Raw genomic sequence first — 12,832 nt, 5'->3', positions numbered from 1 at the left:
GTTGTTTTTGTACATTTACATTAACTAAACAAAATGCTGAAATTGGATATAGCTCTACCAATGTTTCTTTAGAATAAAGAAGGAATCTAAAATTATATACTTTATGATCCTATTATCAAAACTAATGAATTTTAAAAGTATTTTACTAATCTTTTCTTATTTGTAGTGTATTGCATTAATTAGTTCAACATTTTAATAATAATTTACCTAACTCCTCTATATATATGTATGTATATGTTCCTTGAGAGTAGAGATGACTTCATCTTTTAGCTTTCTTAAAGAACATAATACATGTTGGTCACAAATACTCATGGCATTTATAACAAATATATATATATATATATATATATATATATTTATTATAACAAATATTGCATAAGGTGCCTTGAGAATTGAATGAATTCATCATATAACTTTGTGTACAAACATAATACATGTTGATCATAAATACTCATGGAGTTTATAACAATTTGTTTTTATTTATTATAACAAATATTACATAAGAATAACTAAAAAGTAATCAATTAGAAACGCAGTGTGAACAACATAAATACTCTTTATTAATCTCCATTGTCAACATTCATTTTTTCTTGAGAGATCGTATATGCTTATATATAATATTGCATGCCTAGGAATGTAATACTATTCAATTCATTAACCTGGCACCTGCAAAATAATGTGAAATTAAGAAAGAATTTTGTGGTGAAGTATACAAAAATGGAGTCAATGAGTATAAAAAGAGTATTGAGTATGGTTTTAGTAAAACCATACTCACATATATCAAATAATAGTTTGTGTCTTAATAGACGTTAGGAGGTGGAGGCGTCTTGTAAACGTAAGAAGGTGGCGGTGGAGATGAGTAAACATAAGGAGGTGGTGGAGGAGAATAATAGACGTATGGTGGTGGTGGAGGAGACTTGTAAATGTAAGGCGGTGGTGGAGGAGACTTATATATGTAAGGCGGTGGTGGTGGAGACTTGTAAATATAGGGAGGTGGTGGTGGAGATGAGTAAACGTATGGAGGTGGTGGTGGAGACTTGTAAATATAGGGTGGTGGAGGTGGAGACTTGTAAACATAGGGAGCTGGCGGTGGAGACTTGTAAACGTAAGGAGGTGGTGGTGGAGAAGAGTAAACGTAGGGAGGTGGTGGAGGGGAAGAATAGACGTATGGTGGTGGAGGAGGAGACTTGTAAACGTAAGGAGGTGGTGGTGGAGAAGAGTAGACATATGGAGGTGGTGGTGGAGACTTGTAAACATAAGGAGGTGGTGGAGGAGAAGAGTAAACATAGGGAGGTGGTGGTGGGGACTTGTAAACATAAGGAGGTGGTGGGGGAGAAGAGTAAACGTAGGGAGGTGGTGGTGGAGACTTGTAAATATAAGGAGGTGGTGGGGGAGAAGAGTAAACGTAGGGAGGTGGTGGTGGGGACTTGTAAACATAAGGAGGTGGTGGGGGAGAAGAGTAAACGTAGGGAGGTGGTGGTGGAGATTTGTAAATATAAGGAGGTGGTGGTGGGGACTTGTAAACATAAGGAGGTGGTGGGGGAGAAGAGTAAACGTAGGGAGGTGGTGGTGGAGACTTGTAAATATAAGGAGGTGGTGGTGGAGAAGAGTAAACATAGGGAGGTGGTGGAGGAGATTTGTAAATGTATGGAGGTGGTGGTGGTGATGAATAAACATAAGGAGGTGGAGGAGGAGATTTGTAAACGTAAGGAGGGGGTGGTGGAGAAGAATAAATATAAGGAGGTGGCGGTGGAGACTTATAGACGTATGGTGGTGGTGGAGGTGAAGAATAGACGTAAGGAGGCGGTGGAGGAGACTTGTAAACATAAGGAGGAGGTGGCGGTGATTTGTAAACATAAGGCGGTGGTGGAGGCGAGGAGTAGACATATGGTGGAGGAGGCGGTGATGAGTAAACGTATGGCGGCGGTGGCGGAGATTTATAGACATACGGTGTTGGTGGGGGCGGTGGAGATGAATAATAGTCGCTGTCTGCTGCTACCATAGCCGCAGACACAAGACAAAGTGCCAAGGCCCATAGTGGCCTATAATAAGTTGCCATTGCTTAAGCCTTTTTGTATTCCAGAATCCTAAAGTCGTTGCAGATGCTTTGGCAATGGGAGGGATCACCCTTTATATAGTGGTTTTATATTAAAGACATCTCCCATTTTTTAAACAATTCCCTTTTTCCTTAATTTGTATTAATTAGTCAATTAATATTTTTAAATTACCATATGTCAATGGAAGAAGGGTTAAAGGTAAGTTTAATTCCATGACCATTCCCAACCATTAGACAAAGAAAGCCCGGTTGACAAAGTAAGTAAGTTGAACCATTAAACATAACAATTTATATTCAATTTGTTCCTTTGAAAGCTTCCAATCAACTACTTTAAACAAGGACATATTTAATCCCCTTATATGAATCAAGTTGTAATGCTTTTCTTCTTTTAATTGTAGTACTATTGACTTTGTCGTTGTTTTTTCCGATGCGATCTTTCTTTGTTATAACATTTTTAAAATTCAAGTGGCTTGTATAGAGCTTTTGATTTTTATTTTTTTTTTGTAAAATATTACTTTGTTGGCTAAAAACACGTTCGATTCATATTAAAAATGCTCTGAAATTAAAGGTCATGACTAAGTGGCTAATTCTAGCCACTAGAGAATAAATTCGGATCAAATAAAAGAAAACACGTTTTTACCATCAATCAAGAAAAAAAAGACAAAAATGTGACAAAGAAAGAAAAGACAACTAAATATAGATCAAAACCGATGTGATCAAATAAATACTTTGAAAGTATCAATCCTCATATATCAACAATGAGACTTTGAGAGAATCCGCGATGTTTAAACATAGACCAACCCAGACATATGTCAAGAAAGCGGAACCTATGTTTTTTTGCAAAGGCAGAAGAACCATTTTGGGTTGAAGGGGAGGAGGGCACACAAACCACACAACGTTCTTTCCCATGAGAAAATGTGTATGACCTAGCTCTTGTTGGAAAATTATTTTAAATCCATTTAAATATGAATTTAGGTTACTAAAATATTTTTATCCCAATTTAATTATAACATTTCATTAGCCTATTTGCAACGTTTCTCAAATCCCATTGGAATATTTAAAGGTCAAGTAAGAAGATAATGAACCTAGACATTTCATTCTATTTGTTCTAGGTCAGGATTATAAGTGGCCATTGCTTGAGATTTTTTTTTCTTTCTTTAAAAGGACAACATATATTTATATTATTTAACAAATCGTTTAAGCATTACGAAAAAATATTTACAATTCATAATAAAAATAAATACAAACCCAAAAGGCAAGTTCAAAACAATGGAATACAACACAAAATCCAGAATGAAATCCAAACCTAATAATCCAATTAGTCTCCCGTTTAACAAACATAATAATCCGAAGACAACCCCTTCCATGGAATAACCAATCCTTGAGCAAGTGAGAGGACGTGATCCTGGAAGATAAAAAGGAAGATGAGTATGACGGCCCTCCACGTGCTTTAGAGAAAACGAAAGACTTAATTGATTGAATGCTTAGGGGAGGGCTTTTGTTGGAAAATAACAACCTTACAGATTAGGAACCAAAAGCGGTTAGGTTAACTCTTCTCCCAAGGAGGGATCTGATATTGGGGAGAGGTCTGATCATGAAACTGAATAACTACACTTATACGGACACAAGACAACGCTCAATTGAGTTGTGAAGAATTTCGAGAAGAGCGCAAGAAAAAGCGACGTACATTATATCCAAACTTGACTCATATTTTGTTAGGATCTAAATCGACAATAGTGGAGCGGGGTCCGGCTAAAGGATACTTTCTGACAACACTCAACGGTTGGCGTTAATCCGGTTAAGAATTAACACCTGGTTTCAATACTACACAAGCTATTACAAACCCTTGAACCGAGTTCAAGTGCGGAAGTGGTTTGTTTCAGATTGAAACAACACACGCACAAGATGAATAAAGGTGGGATTTGAAGAATATCGGTTTGGAAATTAATATGGCGGTTAGAATGATATAAGTCGGTTAGGATATGAAGTCGGTAGGAAATAAAGAATGAGACAGGTTTTTATGGATGTTCGGAGATAAAACTCCTACGTCACCCCTTCTTCTCAAACAACGAGAAAGATACTCACTAAGGAATACTCAAACACAATACACGATCGAGTCTTATTTACTGCTCGATAATCACTCGTACAATTCTCACATAAATTGTAATACACCTCACAAACACACTTAAGCTTTTAATCTTTTAGAGAGATAAAGACTTTTGATTACTTAGACAATCTCAATAATTGTTGTTCTTTTTCTATGTATGTTCTTTCTTCTTCAACTTCTCATTTTATAGGTGAAATGTGCCAACGGTCACATTTCTTCAACGGATAACTTCAGGGTAATCCTTGAATCTGATTGATTGAGAAGAAGATCAGCATAGCATTAAATGCGGTTTAGGCTTCCAAGGCATGGAGCAGACCGGCTTGATTTGTCTTTGCTTGATTATAGAAACTGTCGGTTGGACAATTGCCTGTACCTGGGAGGTTGCTCTTTTGACTAATACCAAAATGGTAACTTTTCTTCAGGCAATCTTCTGCAGCCTACAGCATATCATCAGACTTGTATGTATTGTTTTTGGGACAATTAGAATCCCACATCGGAAGATAATGAGAGTGAAAGAAGTTTCTTAGTATATAAAAGAAACTATATTCACAATTAGCATAAATCCCACATCGGAAGATGATGGGAGTTGGGGAAGTTTCTTAGTGTATAAAAGAAACTCTCCCCTCTTTGGTTTATTGCACCCAAATTTGTATCTCTTCTTCCTTATTAATTGATAGCCTTAGTGCTCGGAGACGTAGGCAACATTTTGGCCGAACTCCGTTATCAAATTCTTTCAGTTTGTTTTTTTTCTTCTTTTGTGGTTCTGTCAAGGGTTTTTCCCAACAAGTGGTATCAGAGCCGAAGGTTCGTCCTTAGCATGGTGGAGTCTTCAAAAGGGGCGTCAACTCCTTCGTCATTCTGGACGAGGACACCGATGTTGAATTTGAAGTTTGCGGTGGAGATCTTTGATGGAACTGGGCATTTCGGCATGTGGCAAGGTGAGGTTCTAGATTGTCTTTTTCAGCAGGGTCTAGATGTTGCTATTGAGGTCGGAAAGCCAGATGGTATAGAAGAAAAAGAGTGGAGTATCATGAATCGGTTGGCGTGCGGAACAATTCGGTCGTGCCTGTCCAGAGAGTAGAAGTATGCTGTGAAGAATGAAACTTCTGCACAGAAACTGTGGCAAGCATTGGAGGACAAGTTTCTAAAGAAGAGTGGTCAGAATAAGCTCCTTATGAAGAAGCGACTGTTCCGGTTTGAATACCAATCAGGTACTACGATTAATGAGCATATAACTAAGTTTAATCAGTTAGTAGCGGATTTGTTAAACCTTGACGTTAGGTTTGAGGATGAAGATTTGACTTTAATGTTGCTATCATCCCTTCCTGATGAATTTGAACATTTAGAAACAACGTTACTTCATGGGAAGGGAAATGTTTCTCTTGATGCTGTAAGTTCTGCTTTATATAGTCATGAATTGAGAAAGCAGGATAAAAGGAAAAACAAAGTAGATACAGCAGATGAAGCATTGATGGTCAGGGTCGTCAGCAGAGCAAATCAAAAGGGAAAGGAAGAAGATCTGAAAGTAGAGTTGTCAAAGATGAATGTGCTTTCTGTCGTGAGAAAGGACATTGGAAGATTAACTGCCCAAAGTTGAAGAAGAAAGAGAAAGATTCTGAAGATGCGAATGTTGCAGAAAACAAAGGTGATGCAGATTCAGAATACTCTTTATCGATGTCACACACAACATCACATCCTGATGCGTGGATATTGGACTCAGCCTGCACTTATCATATGACACCAGTTCAAAAGTGGTTCTTTGACTTTAAGGAGCTAGATGGTGAAGTTGTTTACATGGGAGATGTTAATACATGTAAAATAAAGGGGATAGGTTCAATCAAGCTGAGGAATGATGACGGATCCACCAAAATTATTAGAGATGTTCGGTACATACCGAATATGAAAAAGAATCTCATTTCTTTGGGGGCCTTAGAGTCGAAAGACCTACATGTGAAATTGGAAAATGGAGTTCTTAAGGTAATATCTGGAGCGCTAGTGATGTTGAAAGCTATCATGAAGAGTAATAATTTGTATTACTATCAAGGTAGTACAGTTAATGGGACATCATGTGTATCAACTTCCGGGAGCAGTAAGGAATTAGAGACAACAAAGTTATGGCATATGCGATTGGGGCACGCTGGTGAGAAATCTATGCAAACTCTTGTCAAGCAAGGATTATTGAAAGGTACAAAAGTTTGTAAGTTAGATTTTTGTGAACATTGTATTCTGGAAAAACAAAGGCGAGTAAAATTTGGCACTGCTATACATAATACCAAGGGTATTTTGGACTATGTGCACTCAGATGTCTGGGGACCTGCCAAGACTCCTTCTCTTGGAGGTAGACATTACTTTGTTACTTTTGTTGACGATTTTTCCAGAAGAGTATGGGTGTTTACTATGAAGAACAAATGTGAAGTGTTTGGAATTTTTCTTAAATGGAAAACTCAAGTTGAAAACCAGACAGGAAGAAAGATCAAAGTTCTCCGGACTGATAACGGTGGAGAATACAAGAATGATCCATTCCAGAAGTTATGCCAAGAGTGTGGAATAGTTCGACACTTCACAGTTAGAAAAACACTACAGCAGAATGGAGTATCGGAACGTATGAACAGGACATTGGTGGAGAAAGTTCGATGTATGTTGTCTAATGCTGGGTTAGACATGAAATTTTGGGCAGAAGCTGTGTCATACGCTCAACATTTGGTAAATCGCTTATCATTATCTGCACTTGGTGGAAAGACTCCATTAGAGGTATGGTCTGGAAAACCTGTAACTGATTATGATTCTTTGCATATTTTTGGTTCTACTGCATATTATCATGTAGTTGAATCAAAGTTGGATCCACGAGGAAAGAAGGCTCTTTTTATGGGATTTACTACGGGAGTTAAAGAGTATCGCCTCTGGTGTTTGGATGCAAAGAAAACCATTATCAGTAGAGATGTTACTTTTGATGATTATTCAATGTTGAATAAGGTAACACAAGACAAAGTTGATTGTACTCCGCGACAGGTGGAGTTTGAGCAGATAAAGATAAGCCCAATAATTAGTGACTCTCCGACGACAGACGAAGAGTTAAATGAGGAAGAGGTTCCAACCCAAGAACCTTCAGAACAACATGAATCAATTGCTGTAAACAGGCCAAGACGAGTTACTCACAAACCAGGTCGGTTTGTTGACATGGCGGCCTATGCACTTCTAGTCGTAGATGATGTTCCATCCACTTTTTCAGATGTCAGTCGAAGTATTGAAAATGGAAAAATGAGAGATGTTATGGAAGATGAGGTGCAATCTATTCAAAAGAATGAGACATGCAAGTTGAGGCATCTACGAAAAGAGAAGAAGGCTATTGGTTGTAAATGGATCTTTGCTAAGAAAGAGAGATTACTGAAAAATTTGATGTTCGCTACAAAGAAAAATTGGTAGTTAAAGACTACGCTCAGAAGGAAGGAGGTGATTATAATGAGGTACTTTCTCCTGTTGTTAAACACTCTTCCATTAGAATTTTGTTGGCCTTAGTAGCGCAGATGAATTTGGAGCTAACTCAACCAGATGTGAAGACCGCAGACATACACGGTCATTTGAACGAGGAAATCTACATTTATCAACAAGATGGATTCAAAGTTGCTGATAAAGAAAATTGGGTTTGCAAGTTGAACAGATCATTGTACAGGTTGAAGCAATCGTCAAGACAATGGTACAAGCGACTTGACAAGTTTATGATGGAGCACAAGTACACAAGAAGCAGATTCAGTTCATGTGTGTATTTGCGCAAATTGCAAGATGAGTCTTACATCTATCTACTCTTGTACGTTGATGATATGTTGATAGCATCAAAGAGCCAATATGAAGTTGACAAATTGAAGGCTCAATTGAGTAAAGAGTTCGAGATCAAAGACATGGGGAAAACCAAATCTAATTGTTTAGATTTGGTAAAGATCTTCCGCGTTTGAGTCGGCGCTGAAGAGCGCCAATTGGAAGCACTGAAGGACTATTTTTAATATTGAAGAATTAGTATTTGGATATTGTGCCAAGGTGGAGATTTGTTGTTTTTGGCACAATTAGAATCCCACATCGGAAGATAATGGGAGTGAAAGAAGTTTCTTAGTATATAAAAGAAACTATATTCACAATTAGCATAAATCCCACATCGGAAGATGATGGGAGTTGGGGAAGTTTCTTAGTGTATAAAAGAAACTCTCCCCTCTTTGGTTTATTGCACCCAAATTTGTATCTCTTCTTCCTTATTAATTGATAGCCTTAGTGCTCGGAGACGTAGGCAACATTTTGGCCGAACTCCGTTATCAAATTCTTTCAGTTTGTTTTTTTTCTTCTTTTGTGGTTCTGTCAAGGGTTTTTCCCAACAGTATGAATATGGCAATATCACAGTCTGAGGCTTTGATGTCATCTTCTGCATATACCCAAAGTATTTGTTTGCACCAATTTGTACACTATTCTAAATTTGATATCTTTGACTTCTTTCTCTAAATAGTCTTCTCGTTGGATTTGGATTGTATTCTTCACTTCAACTGATAATGTTACAGGTTGTTCAGTTCAACCGGATAGCTTCAAGTTTTGGATTTGTCATTTGCTTCTTCTAGCTGGCTTGATTTCTTGACCGGTTGAAGTTCTTGACCGTTTGAAGTTCTTGACCGTTCCTGCACAATAAGTTTGTTTTGTTAAGTTCTTATTAACTGGTTAATTTTATCTAACAATTTCTCCCTTTTTGATTATTTTATTTAAAATATTCAAAACCATGCGTCCGGTGGTCTTTTAAGGAGTTTGTTGTTTTGAGAAAATGTTTTGGAAAAGACTTTGAAAAATTTTGCGAAAATTTTTATCTATCAAAAGTTTGTGAAAAATCTTATCAAAAATTTCAAAAGTTTGCGAAAAGTTTGAAATTTTTTATCTATCATATTTTATTAGAGTTTATATATTTTAATGAGTTTAGTCTTTGAACTTAAGAGAAATAGTTTAGTCTTTATGATTTTTTTATGTACTCTTTATAAATAGAGACTTTATAACCTAGGGTTACTTAGATCATTATACCATGGAAAATGTATAGAATAGACGACTCTCCGATGATGTAGGCATTTGTTGGTCGAATCTCGTTATGTCTTGTATTCTTTATTATTCTTTACCCTTCTATCTTTATATATATTCTTTTATCGTGTGTTTAGATTAGATCTTTTCTCAACAAAGGTCTGATCATGAAATTGAGTAACTACACTTATCCGGACAAAAGAACGCTCAATTGAGTCATGAATAATTTCGAGAAGAGCGCAAGAAGAAGGCGACGAATATTATATCCAAACTTATATGGGGATAAATAGAAACATCATTGTGGTGGAACCTATTATGATGCAAGAAAGAAAAAGTGAAACTTTTTGTGAAAGACGACATAGCATCAATTAAATAAAAAGCCAAAAAAGGATAAAGGAGTTACATGAGTTCAAAGGAAATTGGAGTAAAAACAAATTGAATGAAAGACAATAAGAAAAAAAATAGCTAACAAATGAGAAATGAGAACTAAGAATTAAAGTGAAAGTAAAGTAGCAGTGAGGGTGACTTTCTCGTAAGCGATGTTTCAATTTTGACAGATTAACCAATTCTTCTTGCCTACAGAAATACGCATCCATGTTCGGATGAGAGAGTTGCTATCGGTTATGATATTGTTCCATACTATATCCGCATTGTTGCAGACTCTTGAGAAGACCCTAGCGTTCCTATCCATCCAAATGTGATAAACAATGTTGGCGAAGAAACACTTATAAGTATTGGAGCTGAATTCGTTTTCCTTGGTCTTGGTGGTGGTGATGTCGTTGATGTTAGTCCATTTGTTTGGGAAGCTGGGGAGGTCCATTGATGCGGAGAATCTACGCTAAAGTAAGAATGCGAAAGGGCATTTCCCAAGGAGGTGTTCAATAGAATCCTCATTTCCCAAGCAAATGAGGCAATTAGGATCTGAGATGCTCATATACTTCTTGATCTGATCACGTTTATTGAGTCTCTCGCAAAAGACGAGCCATAAAATGAATTGGTGTCTGGGGATCACTTTGGTAGACCACACTAAGTGGGACCATGGGACAACGTCCCCATGATCACGAACACAATCACAAGCAGATTCCGAGACGAACCTGCCATTGTTCTCGACACTCTAAACACGAGAATCCTCATGGTTATTCAGATGATAGGATGAAAGTGCGTCAAGAATTCTCGCACCTTCTAAAATAGTCCTCAGAAGGTTGTTCCAATCGCCGCTCTTGACTTTCTGAACTATGGCCAATTAATATTCCCGACTGATTTGAGTGATGGAGAAGACACTATTATGAAGGATGAGTCTATTTTCAAACCAGGGGTCATGCTGGAACATAGTGTCATTACTGTTTCCAATTTGAATGTTGATCATCTTTCCTGCATTGTCTCTGAGCTTCAGAATCTTTTTAAGGGACCACGCCATCTCCATTCTGATCTTGAATATCTAGTTGTTGATGTCTTTTTTAATGAATCTCGAGTGTACCCATCTGACCCAGAGCGAGTCTTATTTTTTTTCCAACGCCCAAAAGTGCCTGTAAGTGAGAGTTTTGTTTTAGGAGACACTATCCTTGATGCCAATTCCGCCTTCGTCTTCAGGTTTGCGTGTGTCCTTCCATTTGATCTTTTTCACACCACGCCCCTAAGTCCCCCAAATGAAATTCTTCATAAGCTGATCTAGTTCTTTCATGACTTTCTTCGGGAGGACAATCTGCTGCGCTCAGTATCCGAAAATACCCATAGCGACTTTAGTGACCAACTCAATGCGACCTGCATAAGAAAGTCTTTTAATAGTCCATCTCAGAATAACATTCTTTACCTTTTCAATCAGAAGCTGACAGTGCGAGATCTGGAGCTATTTAGAGGAGAGTGGGATGTCCAGGTATTGGGAGAACAAGTGAAACTTAACACCAAGAGAATTATAGTTTTTTTTATCCGAATTGCTCAAGATCAAATATTATCAATACCAACATTTTTTAATTATATGTAATAAACACAAATAGTATTAACTACGGTTTTGAATATCTCATTGTTATGTATGAATCCAATCGCTAATTCTCTCAGTGTAAAATAGTTTTTGTCCGAAATGCACATGATCAAATATTACCAATAACGATTGTTCATAATTCCTTCATTATTACTTTCAAGGTGAAGTAATCAATATTCAAAATGAACAAATATAATTGTATCAATAGTCACCTGTTTTGAATCCCACGCCGTTATGTATGAATCAGTTCTTAATGTTTTCATGTGAAATAGTTTTTATTCTGAAATGCAGAAAATTGAATAGAATTAAAACTTATATATTTCAGCCCAGTTAAATAACACCTAAATAAATATAATTAAACTGACCTATCCTATAAAATCTATTTCAGCCGGCCAGTTAAGTAACACTTAAACTGACCTATCCCATTTGAAACCTTAAGCTCATAGTAGCCTAGCTACTTTACTAAACAAATTAAACCCATTTGATGAAGGTGTAGATATTTAATAGTTTTAATAAAAAATAATATTATACAAATTTAATGAAGATATCTTCTGAAACAATATACTTTTGCCGACTTAAAAACAAGACATTTCCCCAGCAAATATAAGCGTCACTAATATTTTACCGACGTTTACTTTAGAGCTGCAAGAAGTATGTTTGGGGGACGTGTTAGTGATGCATTTATTAGCGCGGTAAGGGTTTGAACGTGTATATATATATATATATATATATATATATATATATATATATATATATATATATTTGTTTATTTTTTTTTCAGTCTCAATTTGTAAGGTAAATTGGATTCATTTCAGATTATAAGATTTTGTTATAAATAAAAGAAAAATAAATAAAATGAATACATTTGTTTGTAATATGAAGTCATATAGATCTCATTTTTAATTTGAAATATTTATAACACTTATTATTATGTTTTTTAAATAATAAAATAGATGAGAATCTATTTCAAATAATGATTAGATGATTAAAACTTATTTCCATATGGATCTCCTTTTATTATTTAAAACATTTAGAACCCGGGATATTATGGTCGCATACTTTGAATAACAAAATATATGAAAATATATTTCAAATCATTATAACCTTAGTAAATATTCTTTCCGGCACTATTTACGTATGGAGCTAAAAATTCAAGTGTCGAAAATATTGATGGTGGCGCATAGAAACGCCGAAAAACCTTTTTTTAACCATAAAATTGCCTTTTTGATGTAGTGTCTCTGTGCTTGTTTGTATAAATAAATAAAATATACATAGTTTGCAATATAAATACTTAATCTTCTGAAACAAGAGAGAATTTATTTGATCATAAATAGTTAATGGAACTTACAACATATATAATATATATTTTAAATAACAACTTGTACAATAAGTTTATAACACATATTACATATATTTAGGAATTACATAATATATAACAAACAGTTTTATTAATCTCTCAAATCCACCTTTATATTGTAGATTCTTAGTAGTAGTTCAGAAAGATATTATTCCATCACTTAATTTATAACCTGCAAAAGAATGTGAACATAGAAATGTAAGTTATATATGGCTTTCTTTCTTGATAAATTAACAATAATAAAATGATACAAGTAAATCATACTCACAAGTATCAAATGATAGTTTGGATAAT

The 12,832-nt window shown here is 35.8% G+C and overlaps 1 protein-coding gene across 1 annotated transcript; it reads right to left on the bottom strand.

Annotated features, from left to right (window-relative positions):
* Positions 1–799: 799 nt before the first annotated feature.
* On the bottom strand, positions 800–2,059 carry LOC124922507 (extensin-2-like). Its single transcript, XM_047463242.1, has one exon. It carries the CDS (start codon positions 2,057–2,059, stop codon positions 800–802), a length of 1,260 nt encoding a protein of 419 aa, XP_047319198.1.
* Between the last annotated feature and the right edge of the window lie 10,773 nt (positions 2,060–12,832).

Source organism: Impatiens glandulifera, chromosome 1, assembly GCF_907164915.1.
Source record: "Impatiens glandulifera chromosome 1, dImpGla2.1, whole genome shotgun sequence".
In the NCBI taxonomy this organism is placed as follows: Eukaryota; Viridiplantae; Streptophyta; class Magnoliopsida; order Ericales; family Balsaminaceae; genus Impatiens; species Impatiens glandulifera.
Note: the sequence above shows the minus strand (reverse complement) of the source record. Positions and strands in the feature narration are given on the sequence as shown.